The following is an 18,940-nucleotide window of genomic DNA, read 5'->3' on the forward strand; positions in this document are numbered from 1 at the left end:
TGATGGACAAGTAGCAGAGGGTTGAGGCTACCCGGGTTAGTGTGAGGTGAATGAGTAAGAATGCCTGGCTCCTTTCTTCCTTTCACCTTCTCCCCTCTGGGGAAAACAGCTCCGCAAGCCTCATCATAGCTGACCTCACCTCGCTGCAGGTAAGACCCATTTCCCTTGTGCCTCCTAAGTATAGAAGAATACTTTGTTACGTCCCCAATACCTTTTAGAGGGAGGGTATTGGGTAAGTCTTTAAGAACAATAGGTTCTGTTCCTATGCTAAAGACAAGCCACACTGTTAGTTCTAGTCCACACAAGCTTCTGCTGGCCGCTATCAGTGCATTACCTCACATCGGCACTTGATTTTAGCGAGGGTAGGGTCCCATCTACTATCGATCACAGATCGAAATAGAGAGGATCCCGGGTCATGACCAAGGCCAGTTGGTAAGGACTTCTTCCCTCCTAAGAGTAAGTCACCTTATAAATAGCGGAGGGTTTGTATCCACGTCGGAACAAATAAATATGTAAGTAATTTGTATTTTTCCTAGTATACAAACCTAGAGCTATTTATACAAATTGGCCCGCCACCCTGTCCCCCAAGAAGTCCTGCCATAAAGCAAAGTGGTTACTCAGCCGCGAGATATGAGTAAGCGGGTAAGCCAGTCTACCCTACCCCCCGCCCGCTAACTAGCAGATGGGGTAGTTATCCCTCACTAAAATTATCATGGCTCGTCTTTCAGCTGCGCCAAAAGTATACCCTATGAATAGCTCCAGGTTTGTATACTAGGAAAAATACAAATTACTTACAAATTTGTTATTTCTACAAGCTAATTAATTTTGAACAAAACTTACTTTACTGTACCTTTCTACAGCACTAATGATGCTGCACTCCTTCGTTCTGTTATGGCAGCCGGTGGAGGAGTGCATAGTCTTTATCTTGTTCCGTTTCCTGTCGGGTTACTTTTCTCCCACCAAAGGGTTAAGTTGTCCCCCCAAGATGTCTTGTCAGATAATTAATCTGTTTGAAAAAATTTATTTTGATATAACTTTTGTACAGCTCTGACGCTGCACTCCTTCGTTCGGCAGTGGGAGCCGACGGAGGTAGTGCACAGTTAGCAAGTTCATGTACTTCTTGGGGGACACCTTTTCCATCTGCTGATTAGGTCGTCCTCCCGGTGGTGTTTTGTTTTCCTTCGGCACTTGCGATGCCGTACTTCTTAATTCGGCTAAGTCAGCCGATGTAAGGAGTGCGAAGTCGGATGTTCCTGTTCCTTGGGAAGTTGCTGTTCCTGCCCAGTCTTCGCCTTCTCCTTCTGCGCCTGCAGTAGTTTCCTGACCATCTTCCGGACAATGGCCTTTACTGTATGCGAGATCGGTCTTCTCCAGAGCAGTTGCTGATTAGATCTCAAGTGCTTCGGGTAATCCCTTCGAGGGTAAATAAAAAACAAGCTTCAGCTTCGTTCTCAGGCAACACTCAATGTCAACGTTCAGTTTGAGTTAGAGCTCATTGAGGGGGTGCAGTGTGTGCTGTCCAATGGTTAGCCTCCAGGTGTTGGAACTTTCCCTTCCTAGGGGGAGTCCCTCCACTAGCCATTGATTGGAAATATTCCAGCTTGGGGTGGAATTGCCGATAGGGGTGATAGATGCTAGTCGCCTTTCATATTCGCGGGAGAGACTTCCTTCCCTTGTTCGGTCTCCCCTTTGTGAGATTACTCAGGTGGGAATTGGATTCGTCCATTCCCTGCCTTTCCTCTTAGGGAGCAGACTCCTCTCGCCCTGCAGACTCGTTTTGCCAACAGACTCGCCTTGCTAAGTTGAGGTGTGTCGCCTACCAGACTTGTCTCGACAACAGACTCACCTCGCCCAGCTCTACTGCAGCTACATCGTCGGCTCATAATCGTGATTGTCCTCCAGGTTGCGGGTGTCCCAGCAACCACTTTCATCTCGGTTCCAATCTTCTATTTCTGCAGGGAACTCGTCACATCCTCGGGTAGTGACCACTATTCAGTGTCACACATCCCATCTTGCTACTTTTCCTTCAGGAGTAAAGTTACGTTCAGTGACGAACTGCTCTTTAAGCTAGCCGGTAGATTCGCCGACGGCCTCTCTGAACCTTATCTCTGGCGTTTTCCAACTTATTTTGACGGAGAACTTCGCTGGACGGAGTGGATCGCAGAACACTCCGGCTGCAATCCTCACTTCAAACAAGCTATTGGTCTCTTGGCCAGACTCCTACTTCTCTGGTCGTCGGAGAATATCCTCATCGAGACGACAGATCGTCATCCTCCTATCTGTTTGTGCTTCTCACAAGCAGTTGAGGGAGTTTAGCTTCCCCTTTTTGGAACCTAACCCAGCACTCTCCATCAAGGGATGGGGTAAAGCACAAGTGCCAACCTTGGTGCTAAATACCCTCTCTCGCCTGGAACCTCCTCTCAACCGACCAAAGTTTTGTGTAGTTTACCCTACTTCCGTTTTCTGTAATGTTAGGCCTAGGCGGAAGGATACGTGCCCTGAGGGCAGTCTCGAGGCAGGCCTCATGTTAGCTTGTGTCTTGATCATCAGTAAGTTCTCTGGTCGCGCCGTGATATCATCTCGACGCTCTCCGTATCTCAGTGCGACCCTTTGTGTCCCCGACTTGTGTTCCACGTGTGTTTCCTCGTGGTCCGTTGTGCTTTCCCTCGTGCTTTCGCGCTTATAACTTAATTCCCTCATGTTTTCCCTTGTGTTTATTAGTTTTCTCTTATCATTTTCCGCTACGTTCCTGTGTCTGGCGGTACTGTGATAGTGTGTTATGGAGCATACCCGCCGTTGTCCTGGGCCTAAGGCCGGGAAGTCGTGTGGGTCTTTCTTGTCCAAGCCCGATGTGGACCTGCACTCCCTTTGTTCCTCGTGTAGGGGTAAAGTGTGCTCTCCTTCGGACACGTGTCCGGAATGTGTTTTGTGGAGTGAAGTGCAGTGGGTGAAGTTTGGTACTAAGAAAAAGAAGTCGTCAAAACGTTCTCCCAGGAAGGCTGGCTTTTCTTCTCCTACGACATCGGCTGGAGAGAAATCTGACGGTTCCTTCTGCTTCCCTTACCCAGAGTAGGGGACGAGGTAAGTCAGTTGAGGGGAAGAAACCAGTGGTTCTTCCCCAGGAGTGTCTTCTAGATTCTGGGGTGACTGTTTCTGCACAGGCAAGTGTGGGGCCTGAGAGTATTTTTTTGTGGGGGTCCGCGGGACTTTGCCCTTGTGCAAGGGGGGGCACGTCCCGTCTGGCGACCGTATGTGGAATAAAAATGTCCCTTTTTCTTCTCCAGATTCTTGGGTAGATGTTTCAGGCGCCCCAGAGAAGGAAGATTCACCGCTAGAGGATCCCCTTGGATGGAGCCTGCCGAGAACTCCGTGTAGGTCTCCGTTGAGAGTGGAAGACGGTTTGGGGTGCTGCTTCTTCGGCAGTCCCTGAAGTTTTTATGCAACCATCGACGTCCGGGACCCAACAGGTGTTGAGCAAAGCTCCACCTGCCTCTCGGTCCCGTTATGAGGAGATGTCTGAATCTTCGGCAGCAGGTTCGTCGTTCTCATCAGAAGAGGAAGTTCGGAGGAGACACCGGAGGAGGAGAGACAGATCTAGGAGAAGGCGGTCCTATTCAAGGTCTCCATCTAGGTCACGGCATAGCTGGAAGAGATCTCGTTCCCCGAGGCGGAAGGTCAGGAGGAGCTGTTCGCTGAAAGAACAATGGGTCCTCGTCCCCCGCAGTAAGCTTGCGGACTTTACCACTATCCCGAGCACTGCGGGTCGGCTTACCGGAGACAGTCCTCCTAGAAGGGCCTCCAACAGCCGCAAGACGGCTACAGCCATGGACCATAGGTCCTCGTCGGACAGGCGTAAGACCTCGACCAAGGAGACTCAATCCGCCCAGCGGAGGGAGTCGCCTCTTCGGACGGGCAGCCGCGGCGAGTCAGCCCGCGGGAGTGATTGTCAGGCACGGCTACCTCCGTCGGACATCACCACGGAGGAACCCATACTCTTGTTAAAGGAGCAAAGAAGGGTGGAGGCGCCCGTTCCTGCCGAAGGGCGCAACCTCGATCCTCAACATAGCGCAGTTGCCCGCTTCAGCGGCACTTCCCGTCCCCGGACGTAGGAAGCGAAGGATGATGCAGAAGACGTTCCGGCGGAGGACTCCGCATATAGGATAGTCATCAACCTTATCAGGAAATGCAATAGGATCGAGGAGCCCGTACCTTCGGATGAAGACGTCTGGCGGTCAGGTCTTAACAGAATCATGGAGGAGCCAGTCCAGAGGAAGCCATCCTTAGTCCTGCCGGAGGCGAGAGATGTTAAACTGGGATGGGCCCACATAGATAATGTTGTGGACCAGAACAGGGAGAACTCTAAAGGGCAGAGTGCTTCCAAACTCCTTCAAGGACTGAAATCCCAAAGCATATACTATTCTTTGGAGGGACGTCCACTTGGAGCCAGTAAACTGGAAGACTCCCTGAAAGTATTAGGCCAAGGCTCCCCAAAGGACAGAGCCTCTTCTGCACCGATCTACTTCTCTCAAGCGGAGGCGATCATGATGGAGGAGATGTCAAAAGACCTCATCAACGTTGCCTCCTGGTTGGACTGGTGGGCTTCTACGCTAGTGGGCACCCAGATTTCCCCCAAATCAGTAGACCCCTCCAAGCGGGATGCGCTGAAAGAGTTAGTCAGCTCGGGGGGTCGCGCTCTGAAGTTTTTGACCTTCCAGTCCTTAACCTTGTCTGCCCATTGGGTTTTAAGGAGGAGGGACTCGGTGCTGAAGAATCTGTCTAGAAAGATTCCAGACAGGGAAGCGAAGACTCTACGGAATCTCTCGGTGTGGGACACCCCAACCAGACCTACCTTCTCCTGGTATGTGAAAGAAGGCATGTGTGGTGGGTGTCATTTCAGCGATCTTTGCCTTGTCCAAGTTATTTAATTATGTTTCAGATAATAATAGCATATCCAAATATTTTTCGTTTATCAATTCTCGAATTTGAACAGTCTTATTACCTACAGATTGTATATTTACATAGCCATAGTTTATGACATCCCTAGTAACCATCATCAGTATTTTCCGTTAGTCTTTTCAATTCCAAGTTATAAGCTTCGCAGTCTCTAGAATTTACTGTGTTGTCACTTGGTTTGTTCAACTTTGTGCAGTTTATAAGTTTATACACTTTGACATTTGCGAATTACACTCCCTGGTGGAATGTCTCCCTGAACATTTCCTGCAGACTTTATCATCATTCTTAGACTTGCAATCTTTTTCAAAATGTCCATACCTCTGACAGTAGTAGCAGGTGATCACGTGGTACCTATCACGTATGTTATAGATACCCCATCGTAATGAAACTGTCCCCATTATCATGGATAGGCCTCCGAACTTCAGGATCACAATTCAGCACATACTTCCTAAGGATCATTCCTTTGTGTCACACGTGACTGAGAACTTTGTTGCCATGTCCACCGTGGTTGTTTAACTTGTACAGTATGTTGATGGAGTGGTGAGAAAGGTGAATGCTTGAGTGCTTGGATGAGGATTGAAACTGGTAGATGAGAATGACCATAAATGGGAGGTAAATCAATTGTTGTTTGCGGATGATACTGTACTGGTTGCAGATGAGGAAGAGAAGCTTGGCCAATTAGTGACAGAATTTGGAAGGAAGTTGAGAGTTAATGTGGGTAAGAGTAAGGTTATGAGATGAACGGGAAGGGAAGGTGGTGCTATGGTTTGATTTTGGAGTGTCCTTCTAAAAGAGCTGCTTACCATAGCTAAAGAGTCTCCTTTACTCTTTATGAAGAGGAAAGTAGCCACTGAACAATGATAGTGCAGTAGTTTACCTCTTGGGTGAAGAAGAATTGTATGGTAATCTCAGTTTGTTCCAACACGGAGTACTTACCTCAAACTACTTTCTTAGGAGTACCTGGGATCTCTTCCCATCCGACCAGAGTTTTGTGTAGTTTACCCTACTTCCGTTTTCTGTGAGGGCTAACCTCAGGCGGATTGATACGTGCCCTGAGGCTAAGCTCGGGTCAGGGAGCATGCTAGCTTGGATCTTGACCCTCAGTAAGTTCTCTGGTCGCGTCACGATATCATCTCAGTGCGACCCTTTGTGTCCCGCGTGAGCTCCACGTGGTATCCCTGTGCTTTCCCTTTGTGTCCCCGCGGTCTCGCGCGTTAACCTTGTGCTTTCCCTGTGTGTTCCCGCGTTCTCATGTGTTAATCTTGTGCTTTCTTATTCTTTCCCTCTGCGTTCCTGTGTCTTGCGGTGTATTGCTAGTGCGTGATGGAGCACCCCCACCGTTGTCCTGGGCCTATGGCCGGGAAGTCATGTGGTGCGTTCCTGTCCAAGCCGGAGGTAGACCCTCACTCCTTGTGGTCGTCGTGCAGGGCAGAGTGTGTTCTCTGTCTGACACGTGCCCAGAGTGTGAAGCATGGAGTGAAGTGCAGTGGGTACGATTCGGTACGAAAAAGAAGTCGTCTTCCAAGAGGTTGCCCAAGAAGGCTAGCACCTCTTCTCCCTTGACGTCACCAGGAGAGCCTCCGGAAAGAGTTTCTCTACCACCTTCCCCTACCCAGAGTAGGGGACGAGGTAAGTCCGTTGCGGGGAAGAAGCCAGTGGCTCTTCCCCAGGAGTCTGTTCTTCATGATAGCAGGGTAGCAGCTTCATTCCAGGCAAGCGGGGCGCCTGAAGGCGAGTTTAGTGGGGGTTCTAGAGACGGTGCCCTGGTGCTTGCTGGTCACGTCTCGTCGGATGACCCCGTGTGGAGTAAAAATGTCCCTGCTTCTTCGCCCGCATCATGGGCATGTTTTTCAGGTACCTCCGCAGCTGAAGACGCCCCCGAGAAAGAAGTCTCACCCCCCGTCAGATCATCTCGAATGGGTACCTCCGAGGATGCCCTGCAGGTCCCCGTTGAGGATGGAGGAAGGCCTCGGAACCTGGTTCCCCGACGTTTAGCGCCCACGCTTGCCCTCAGCGCCGCCGTCTTCATTACCAGACGTGTTTCTTCAGCCCATGCCTTCCGCGGTCCATCAGGTCGTTCAGCCGCCGGCTCTTCATGCCCCTGCCCCACGGACGAGTTACGTAGTGTCTTCAGATTCGTCGGTAGCAGCGGCCTCCAATTCCTCGGAAGGTGAAGCCCGGGAGAAACCCGGTCAGAGGCGTGAGAGGTCCCGGAGAAGGCATTCCCGTTCTCGCTAACGCTCCAGGTCTCGCCCACGCTCCAAGTCTCGCCACGGAAGAAGACGATCCAGGTGCCCCAGGAGGAAATTCAGGAGGAGTAGATCGCCGGGAGAAGAATGGGTGGTCATTCCCCGTAGTAAGCTCGTTGATTTTACTTCGGTCCCGAGCACTTCAGGTTGGCGCCCTAGAGACAGGTCTCCGGAGAGGTTCACCTCCAGCCACAAGCTCGAACCTCGGAGGGACTCGGCCTCGCTGACCTCATCGGACAGGCGTAAGACCGCGAAGGTCCCGACTCAATCCGCCCAGCGGAGGGAGTCGCCCCTTCGGTCGGGCAGCCTCGTCTCGTCCTCCAAAGTAGCGCCTCAGCGATGGGAGTTGGAGAGACGGCTTCCTCCGTCGGGCAAGTCCACGGAAGCCTGGTCCTGCACGACGAAGGACAGACCTAGGACGGATGCCCTCGCCGCCACGGCAATGCCCGTCCTGCGTCCGGAACCTTACACGGAGGCCCCCGTCGGTGGAGCTCCGTCTAGAGAGGCAGGCCGCCAGACGGAGGACGCGGACGACAATTGTATGGTAATCTCAGTGTTGTCAGGTGTATGAAGATGGAAGAGAGTGTAAAAAATTGGCCAGACTATTCGGTGTGTGTGTGTGTGTAGGCAAAGGGAAAGTGAACCGTAACCAGAGAGAAGGATCCAATGTAGTACTGTCTGGCCCCTCAAGGACCCCGTAACTCTTTAGTGGTATTATCTCAACGGGTGGCTGGTGCCCTAGTCAACCTACTACCTTTGCCGTATTCACACTAATAATGGGACGTGTTGGTGTTTTCTTATATTTCGTGCATGTCTAACTTCATCATACATGTAACACTCCTCGTCCTCAGTACCTGCATCTTTCAACAGCTGAATCAGTCTTACATGAAGGATGACCAAATTGTTGATGCAGTTTTTCCCTCTTGCATTTGTTTCCTTTGCTGTCATTGCCCAAGGTTAGTCATTTTTTTTTCTTTCTTCCAAGCTTCTTTCTTATCCCTTAGTGGCAAGCAAGTGTCCTGAAGAAGTACACCTTAATTTCACCTTTTTTCTATGTATGGAAGCAGTATAATTTTTCCAAGTCTAACCTCATTTGTGATTTATTCATTGATGTCTTGGAATAGAAAGGTAATTGAGCAATCACCGCATCAGCTGTTACACTTGCTTTGTCACCTATTATGTTTACCGGAAGTTTAACCTTTTTCAATGATTTATAACCATCATCAAATCTAGATTTTGTTTCGCTTTCTTCCTCTCTATTCTTAGTTTCTCCTCTTTCGACAATGTCTATGTACATTTTCATCCAGTCAACACCACACAGGGAAGAACTGCAGGCTGTGTCCAGGATAGCATAACTAACAGATTTCGTCATTAACATAGACCACTTCTTTCTGCACAGCAGCATGTGATTCTGCCTCTTTCGGTGGATCTTCAATAGCATTGTTAACATGCTTTGCCAGATCTATCGATATAGTTTCTCTCTATTTTTCTCACTATATACCACATTTCCTCTTTCTCCTGAATCCTCCACATCCTCTTGTAACTGTGTAACAACATTCACCACTACTGTATGTCACACTGGCTCAGGCCTCACCACTACTGTATGTCACACTGGCTCAGGCCTCACCACTACTGTATGTCACACTGGCTCAGGCCTCACCACTACTGTATGTCACACTGGCACTATTTCCCGACCTCCCCCCCAAAAAAAACAACACTTCCCGACTCCCAAAAAATTTCTTGAGTGCTTGCTGCATGAGTCAAACATCTTATCCGGCTCTATGAAAGACATTGCTGTCAATATTAGTTGTTTCTTTCACCTCTAGCCCAACATTGGATGCCAAAATGCACTTTGATATAATCACTTTGTACTTCTCTAAAACAGCACTTTTCTTCACAAACTCCAGAATGTACTTCTCCATAGTGTCTTCCTTCCCTTTTGTATGTGTCAAATTTGGTCCATGCCTCATATGCAGCTGGCATCTTGTCCTTTTTATACCACTTGTCCAAGTGTTGAAGCAAAGATTACACCTCGTCATCGTTCCCCAGCTGCTCAATGTCCACCTTGAAAAACCTTGCCTCTCACCTCATTCCTCTGGGAAGGACTGGGGAAGTGTCACAGCTTTTTTCGTCTTCTCAACATTAGTGACATGCTGCCATGCCCTCAACTCTCGTTTCCAGCAACCATAATTCTTGTCTCCTCCGAAGAAGGGCACTCGGGCCCGACCGCAGTCACTGTTGTTGATCATCTTTTCTTCGTTGTTCCTCTTCTTAATTCTCTTTAATATCCTTCCACCTACTACTAACCACGCTCTACTACGAATTGTTGAGATTGTAGATCAGTGTGGCCGGACAAAATAAAGTCTGGTGTCCGTTTCTAAGATAATTTTAATGGTAGCTGTTTACAGCTGTTACTTCTACTGCTGCTCCTCTCCTCCTCCCCCCAATAACAAATCCCAAAACTTACGAACTGCACAAAGTACGAGTCCTTCAAGTACTGCAAGTTGGGTATTTTATACTTTATGTTCTCGTCTCACGTACTGAAAATGCTTACATCATCTAAAATAATTTTGGGTACAAGGTTCAGGTGTTCACAGGCTTGCTCGATGCTCCGTGATCGAAAACTTATCCAGTGTGTTTCAGTAACTTTAGGGTTACATAGCTGGCATTTTCTTCACCCCAGTTCTTCCTTTGCACGATGCTGTTCAATGGAAGAGGAAACTGGGACTGTTCTCATCATGTGTACAGGCTATGAGATCTTCTGCAAGAACACTAAAGTTTGCATGGACCTTGCCCCTTTGTGTTTTGTCTCAAGAGAATCTTCCAATTGTGTTCGCTCCCAGCAAGACTTGTTACCTCACGGTTGTGCTCCACAATTGGCGTTTCCCATATGATTGGCTGTGCGCTGCTATTTATCACGGTAATCAATTGTAAGTTACGCAATTGATTGATTGAATTGCCAGAGAACTTCAAATCAATCAATTAATTGCATAACATACAATTGATTACCGTGATCAGGAACCTTGTGATTGGTAATAGCTATCAGGAACCTTACGATCGTTTACTGTGATTACAATTCATAAATTATGTTCGTGCACAGCAACATGAAACCTTACAATCTGTTACTGAGATCAGGAACCTTATGATTGGTTACTGAGATCGAAAATGTTGCAATGGGAATAATGCTATAGGGAACCTTATGATGGGAATCATGCCATATGGAACCTTATTATGGGAATCATGTTATAGGGAACCTTACATTAGGAATCATACCATAGGGAACCACATGATCTGGAACAACGATGGGAATTTACTATCCTTTCTTGCGGGTTTGTCACCAGGGAACTAATTAATTTAATCCTGTTATCTGTCCCTTCCCATCGCTAAAAAGGGGGAATGAATGAATCACCGAAGCACAGAATGACCAATCTGGCAGTCTCTCAAGACTTTGGCCAATCCCCCTGCATGGTTTCATGGAAGGAGCAGCACTGTGCCAAAACCCAACTCCTATGAAGGATTTTCTGTACGGAGTATAGGAGCTCATGTTCTTGGTCTCGTACAAAAGACCTAGCACAAGCTTTGCTGGTCAAGACGTTGGCAACCACCATTGTTCCTCGCCTCTTGGGATGTTCCTGAGATGTTATGGTGACAGCATCTTGTAAGGTCTTTTGACTCGTTGATACTACTCCTTTATCTAGATCTTCCCACACCTAGAACCTGAACCATGACTTGAGGTTTTTCTTGATGCCAAGATCTGCCATCTTGGTTGTGCTTGAAGCATTAGAACAGGTGACTTCTCGAATCTGATCTTGGCCCTCATCATAGCACCGAGATGCCATGTTGTCTGCAAGGATCCTTTCCAACCAAATCCTCCTGAGTACTGTATTCAGGAAGGAGGCGCTATAGACGGCTACCTTTAGGGCCCCTTAATACAGCAGTTCCGACTTCTCTACAGTGGAATTTTGTACACTAACAATCGATGTGATCCTAGTTCCTAAGCTTTTTGCAGACACTCCCCAATCGATCAAACCAGAAGAGTTCATGTTAATGGTAGGGACCCTGATGGAGACTCGAGCTCAGGGACACGACATCCCGAGTCCGCTGTTAGGGAAACAACTTCCATGAACTTTCTCCAAGCTAAGTTGGGGTTCGGTTGCTGGGATATTGTCGTGACACGTTGCACTACAACCCAGAGTGGGTTAAAGCCCAAGTATGAGTATGTACACTGAATTGATATGATAGAATGCCCCAGGGTCATTCGAAACCTGGAAAAAATGAATGCAATACGATTTTCTCACTTCCTCGTACAGGGGAGATGAGAGTTTACTTCCACTGAGGAATGCATTAGTATGAGAGCTGCAGCCCAGTTTTAATGGAATGAGCGGATATCAAGGGGTTAACGGAGGAGGAAAGCACAAACGAGTTGCTAACGACTCTCCGTTACTGCTAAGGGCCTAGGCCCTTATAGGATAATTTTCAAGACTCCCTTTGCACCATTAGCAGATGCTGAAGAAGAATCTAGTGATCTATAGGTCCATATGGCTCCTCCAGGCTCATCCTCCTCTGGAAAGGTTCGGACAGCACTCCATCCCTTCACCCATAACCTGGCCTTCCAGGTAGAGGGTTAGAAAAAGGAAGGCCATAAAGGATCATGGAATTTTATGACATGTAGCTCCTACAAGCATATCATGCTGTTCAGAATGGAGAGCGATGCAATGTTCTATTCCTGCTTGCCAAACCTACCCCTTACTGGCAGGAATGGAGGTAATAGGAGGGCTGTCAAAAAGGTTTACGGACTCCTATAGTTTTCTCTTATGAATGAAATATTCGATGGGGAATTGGAGACCAGTCTTGTGTCTTCCTGCTTAGTTCTACTGATCCAATTTAGGACAGCTACGGCTAGTAGCGTAAGATCCTTCTTGAGAATTGGAACCATTTTGTCCCTGTAGACCTGAAGGATGTGTATCCTCAGTTCCGTTCTCTTTGTTCTATCAGATGTTTTTTTAACTACTTCTTTGGGAGAGTAACTACCAAATCAAAGCCAGGTGCTTCAGACTGACTACCACTCCCCAGGTGTTCATGTATGTGTTCATGCTTCTCTTTTAAGCACTTTCAATCAATGCCCATTTCTACCCTCCTACTAGGGAATCACTTCAGCATCGAGACAGGCTCCCTGTCTGTTGTCTCAATCTTTGTATTGAGCTATATCGGAGAAAGTTCATTAGGACTCCCAGACTGATGGTGGTATATCTGAGAAATCCTTAGCATGGCAGCGATTGGAGTTTCCAGCGAAACAATCATAATTGTTCTTACACCGTCTACTAGATCGACAAAGCTGAAGCCTTCCGAGACATCTTCCTTCGACATGAAGGCTACCTTTGCATGGTTGCCTGGACCAGCGATTGCCTCCGTAGTTCCTGAAGTTTCACTGGTTTACAATCGGCACTCCTTCTATCTTTGGGATGAGTGAAAACAGTAATATGAGGCGATTGACCTTAGTAGTTGCATGACAGGGTTCATTCCGTGTACTCCTGAAAATTTACTGTCCGCAGGCGTAGTGGAGGAAGATGAGACACCCACCTGAGTTTCCTCCTGTCTGGAAGATGTAATCGACATAAGGAACGCACCTGTTTCTCAACCTACTGGGAATGCTTGCAGCACTTTTACTTTGGAAGTTTTCCAAAGAGTTTTATTGAGCACTTGGTTGCGGGGATGGTTAACAATGCTTGAATTCGTGACCAAAGTTGCAGACGAATTCCTTCAGTATGGAAGGGACGAGAGATCCTGAAACATGAGAGGACCACTCTCGGGGCGACCACATCAAAGCCAGAATGTCAGATCTACTTTAGCATTCAGGATGAACCTGTTGGTGGTGCAAGCACTGAAGGTTGAAACCTGGAAGCGCCAGGCAACTTGTACAGTCGACTATTCATGGGAGAATACCCAAAAGTCTTAAGATGTGTTTTCATTGGGACCTGTGGTACCTGTTCAGCAGGTTGTGCAGCTCTTTACAGGACAAGAAGTGTCTTAAGATAGCTGTTGCGATGTTAGTTTAAGATAAGAGGTTAGGTGCCTTGCCCTTTCCTCTTTTCTTTCCCCTTTTCTCTTCTCCTTCTCCTTTTCTCTTTTCCTTCTCCTTTCCTCTTTTCCTTCCCCTCCCTTGGGGTGCAACAGCCGTTACGTTATTCATGGGACGTTGATGGATGTGGGAGAGCTTTCATACTGACCAACTGTTCTTTACAAGTCAGATACAGAAGTATCTTAACCCCATCCTAGGAGGGGGAGGTTGGAATGAATGTGTGACACATCATGCCTTATTGGCTATACATTATGATATCATATCCTTCCCAGGATGTAGTTCTTCCTCGACCGTCTGTCAGAAGACAGAAATCTATCCGAACCCACAAGAATCTATTCTCAAGAGTTGAAACCTCTATCATGTCCGAGTGTATAGATATCCCTGGCTTTCATGCCGCCCATCATGGTTATAGGGCTTCTTCCCTCCCAAGGATGAGTCCGCTATTAGAAGACAATGGTTTGTATTCGTGTTGGGACAAATTACAAATTTTAAAAGTAATTTGAATTTTTATAACTACAAACCGGAGTTCAAGTTTCACTTCCTGCCTCATCCCTTGGTGAAGGTCAAAGTGCCTACTCTGTATGCTACCAACTTGTTAGAAATTTCATCAGCCAAGTTCTAGCCAAACTGAAAACACTTATTAAATGACTCATGTCTGTATAGTTAGGAAAAATATAAATTTCTTTTAAAATTTTTTGATATTTTACATATCCATTATTTATGAGTCTACTATTTATCCAGGCTGTGGCTCTTATTTTTTGCACGTCTCAATACCTTCTTAACAGTGTAGCGTCTCTTCAGAAACATTTTACGCATCAGAAATATTGAACGGGAAAATAAAGTTCATAAAGGAGGGAAGCTAATAACATAACTGTTGTTGGGGAAAAACTTGTACTGTTATGAAATCAAAATTAGGAAGAGATTCAAAATTTAGGCAGTAAAAAAAAGGAAACAGTCACTAACATTGATTTGTTCACCATAGTAACAAACCTTCCGTTAATAACTTCCGGTTTGTATTAATTAGGGAATACAAATTATCTATGATTTTGTCCTATTTATTTCTACAAAGTATGTGTGCTATTTGAGGCTAGGGAAGAAGCTACACACATAAATGGAAGTGAATACACATTATTGCAACATAAGCGTTCATAATTCATTTACAATACATGGAACAGTCCAACAAAGAAGTTAATTTTTGATTACGGAAAAAAAAACTGCAAAAGGAAGTATGGCATAGGCAAATTAATAAAGGTATATTGTCTACATAAGTAATAAATATGGAAAGACATAAATCTTGGTTTGAAAATACGGCAATGGTACGAGGTTGCGTAAAACAGGCCACGGGCTATTATACAAAAACTACTAGAAGGAGCTACTTTTGTTTCCTGGATGTCTTTTGCATGTTTTTCTCTTCTTTCAGGATACAGAAGGAATTGGCTGAAATCACTTTGGATCCTCCTCCCAACTGCAGTGCTGGGCCAAAGGGCGACAACCTTTATGAATGGGTGTCAACAATTTTGGGACCCCCCGGCTCTGTGTACGAGGGGGGCGTCTTCTTCTTAGATATTCACTTCTCGCCTGAATATCCATTTAAACCACCTAAGGTATGTGCACTTGTATTTGTTGATGAGTGGTGAGATACGGAGGTTAGGAGACTTTCATTGAGGGTAGTGGCAGGTGATTGTAAATTGGTATTGGAAATATATAAATAAAATGGAAATAGTTTATGATTTCTAAAGAATTTGTAAAAGAAAGGATTAAGTTGTAGATTGAAGTTGCCGCAATGTTGAGCATGTTCTTTCTTTTTGACAAAATACTGTTGGCTTTTGCTTTTAATGAATACTTACTTCCTGTGTTCAATTATCAGTTAAGTTATAATCCCAATTCTCTAAGATTTGTTACTTGTCTAACACTGCTAAAATTTACCAGTTGAAAAAAAGTATGGTCTAGCTTTTTCAATGTTATACATTTCTTCGTAGTTATAAACAAATTTAATTGGACCTGGCATTGTAATTCATTTACAAATGCATGATGAATATTATATTGAACTACGAAAATTTGATCAAGTTGGATAGAGTTTGTTGTGTGTTAGCTGTCACTGTAAGTAGTACGTCCACGATTAAGATTTTGTCTAACTGTAACAAAAAGTACTGTGCCGGCGACCGGTGGTCACCTATGTGCCGGCAAGAAGTTAAATTATAACCGAGAGAGACTCGTGAATGCAACTAAACTTTATTTGGTCAGGGCTTGAGTATTTATGCAACCCATTCCAGTCAAGAACGGCGCAAAAGTTCAAACACAATGGTGCAGGAAAATACACGAATAGGCAGGTTATCAGTGAGAGGGGAGAGTGATAACAACAATATACAAAAATTAAGAAATACCGTTACAACGTACGAGTACGTATATGTGATACACGAGTGGTACAGTACCATGCTGCAAGTCTTTACCATTTGTAAGTGTTTGCTTTTTCCACAGGTAACGTTCCGCACGCGCATCTACCATTGCAACATCAATTCCCAAGGGGTGATCTGCCTCGATATTCTGAAGGATAATTGGTCACCTGCTCTTACAATATCCAAGGTCCTGTTGTCCATTTGCTCGCTACTCACTGATTGCAACCCAGGTAAGAAAATTTGATGGTTTCTCACAATTAAGCTTTAGAATTTACCTGTTCCTTTACTTCCGAAAGGTTCTTTGTTGATCAAGTCTTTTAGTGAGTCTGAAATTTCCCAATGTCAGGTGATGTATAGAGCTCGTAGTTTGCAAACAGTTTTGGGACTTCCATTTCCTCCCTCTTTGTAGAATGAGAATTTATGGTATCTCCTGGAGTATATAGACAGATTGTCAGAGGGGGTGCTGATACGGTAATTTTAAGTTTGGTTTGCATTTTGATTTATGGTTTGTCCTTTAGTATATACACATTGTTGGGTGGGGCTAATATGGTAATTGTCTGGTTGGTTTCAATTTTGAATAAAGTTTTTTGTCCATCATTTTTAGACACTGAGAAAATACATTGATCATGCAGTGCTTGTAAAGATTTCTTACATAATAGGTGATTGCCTTATATTTTGTTAGCTGATGAGGGTATCAGTAGTTATGATTGGGTTTTAGGTGTGGGTGCATCTTTTGATAATTGAATCTTGGAGAATTGACTTTCACAGCTTTTTTCGCTACACTTATTCACACAAACCCTTGTAAGTGATATGTTGACCCCTTTTATTCTAAAACTAATGCCACATTTGCCTGTTTTGCATACACACACTTCCCGGATGAAATGATTTTTTTTAGTGTTTTTGTCAACCAGCCAACAAGGCTGTTTTCATACTGTTTCTTCTTCAAGAGTTGAACTTTCTATTTTTTTTTTAACAATTTCATTTTGTTCAAAATGTTCTCATCACTTTTTTTTTTGTTTTATTGTTTTATCGACATTTCAAAGCCTTTCAAGGGTGTTATCTTTCATGCATAGAGAACCGTATACAGACAGATCATCTCAACCACTTTTATCCTTTATGTGGGACTTAACATGTCATTTTGTCTCTGTTGTGTTACACTTACAGAACTATTTGTCTACCTTGAGACATCCCCTTCTTACAGTGTACCATCATCCATAACATTACTTCCAAAAAATACTTTCCTTCAATCTTTTTTTATTGTATCATTTATTACTCCTTATAACAATGCAGTACAACAATAAAACAATGCATTGGAAAATATATTTAAAGGTACAATGTAATATTGGGGTGATAAGAAATATTGGTGACAAAGGCTTGTTTTGGACTACCCTAATATGCACTTGACTCGTTGAACCCTTTAAAGTTGTACCATCACATAGGCCCCCTAACCCCCTCCTACATTTACAACCCGCTAATCTTTGGTGGTGAGTAGCCTCCTGGTTGTAAATTCTATTATTATTACATACATATAACAAGGCACTTCCCCCAATTTTGGGGGGTAGCCGACATCAACAAATGAAACAAAACAAAAAAGGGGACCTCTACTCTCTACGTTCCTCCAGCCTAACAAGGGACTCAACCGAGTTCAGTTGGTACTGCTAGGTTGCCACAGCCCACCCTCCCAATATAATATACATAAATATATATTTTTAAATGCTCAGCTTGGTGTATAATTTATCACTGCAACAGATTGAAGTTTGATTCCATTTTTAACAAGGGCTTTTTGTCAGTTGAAATAAAATGCAGGCGGTTAAAAGCTTTATTAGGTGCGATTGTTAGTTTTTGTGAATCTACATTGGCTTATCAAGAATGTCCTGGTTACAGGCGTGGAGTAATTTTTTCGGTGTTATGTTATTACGTGCGTTATGACCCTACTGTGGGTGGAGTCTGAGTTAATGTTATCAGATTCATCATTCTATGTTTTTCTCTTTTTTTTTTATTATTATTATTGTTTTTATTATTATTATTATTATTATTATTATTATTATTATTATTATTATTATTATTATTAATTTTGTTATCATTTCAAGTAAATTATTTTTATTTTATATTTGTTGAGTAATACTTCTGGACTGAGAGGTAATTTACTAAGAATTTTTTACAATGGAAAATTGTCCTTGAAAACATTGAAATCTGTCATTGATCTATTTTACTTATGGAAGAAGGTCTTTTCAAACATCTTTTTATGATGAAAGGAGGTGCCCTCATAATAGAAATTTGTTACAACCTATATGCGAGGCATGGAATCTTAGAAATAAATTTATGTGGTTGGGAAATTCTTTCTGCTACCCTGTCATGAGCAATTAGTAACACATCTCAAGCACTTACTGTTTCAATTCAGTGACCTGAAGTAGCATTAATATCCATGTTGTTGTTTGTTCAAGGGTTTTTTTTAGCATGTCATGTGCTGAGGGAATTATGGAAGTGGTGTTATGACGTTACAGTAGTCCTTTGATGAGGTTATAAATAGTTTAAAGGTGACTCATGAATGGTAGAGGCAAGGGATAGGACAATGTCCTAGAGATTGACCATATACACCTATGATCAATGCCCAAACCCCCTCTCCATCAAACTAGGACAAGGGAAGGCCAGGCAATGGCTGCTGATGACCCAACAGGTAGACCTAGAGGCTTCCCCAAACCTCCTGTCCTTAGCTCACAAGGATGGTGAGGTTGCAACACTAATATAGATTTAATATAGATTATTGACCTTGAGGTGGTCTTGAAACCAAGTCCGACAGATTAGTCCTTCTCTCTTATTTGCTGGACCTCCACCCATTATGAAAGAACCAAAGTGTCTTTGTTCTTAATGATGCGAATTGTATTGGTGTGAGTTGTTAAGTAATTGCCGAGCAGTAACCATCCATTGAGTTGACATCTTTGTTGTCACTGACTTTCATCTTGTTTCATGGTCTGTAATTTCTTCATGCTGACATCACTAGGATCCTATTTGGATGGTAAGTGATAAAAATGTGCGAGATATTGCAAAGGAAAATGGTTGTAGAGATGCAGTTTGGAGTGGTGTTGTCGGATTAATTTGATCTACATAACTGTATTTTTCCGTAATTTTCTTACCGTGTGTAGTGTACTTGTAACGGGGATAAACATTCTGTAGACTTGTAAATAATTAATTAACCCTTTTTGGTGCCGTTGGTCATATCCTGCGTCTTGGGATTTCTACTCCCTTTGCTGCCATTGGGCGTA

General features: G+C 44.5%; 1 protein-coding gene across 2 annotated transcripts in view; it reads left to right on the forward strand.

The window, feature by feature from the left end:
* The window catches only part of LOC137628840 (ubiquitin-conjugating enzyme E2 E1-like), a 52,351-nt gene that overhangs the window by 21,465 nt on the left and 11,946 nt on the right, over positions 1-18,940 (forward strand). For both annotated transcript variants that reach the window (XM_068360081.1, XM_068360082.1), the window contains 2 exons: positions 14,702-14,885; positions 15,760-15,907. In XM_068360081.1, coding sequence (XP_068216182.1) covers positions 14,702-14,885; positions 15,760-15,907 — 332 coding nt within the window. The remainder of the gene's footprint in view (positions 1-14,701; positions 14,886-15,759; positions 15,908-18,940) is intronic.

Source organism: Palaemon carinicauda, chromosome 36 (assembly GCF_036898095.1).
Source record: "Palaemon carinicauda isolate YSFRI2023 chromosome 36, ASM3689809v2, whole genome shotgun sequence".
NCBI classification, from domain to species: Eukaryota; Metazoa; Arthropoda; class Malacostraca; order Decapoda; family Palaemonidae; genus Palaemon; species Palaemon carinicauda.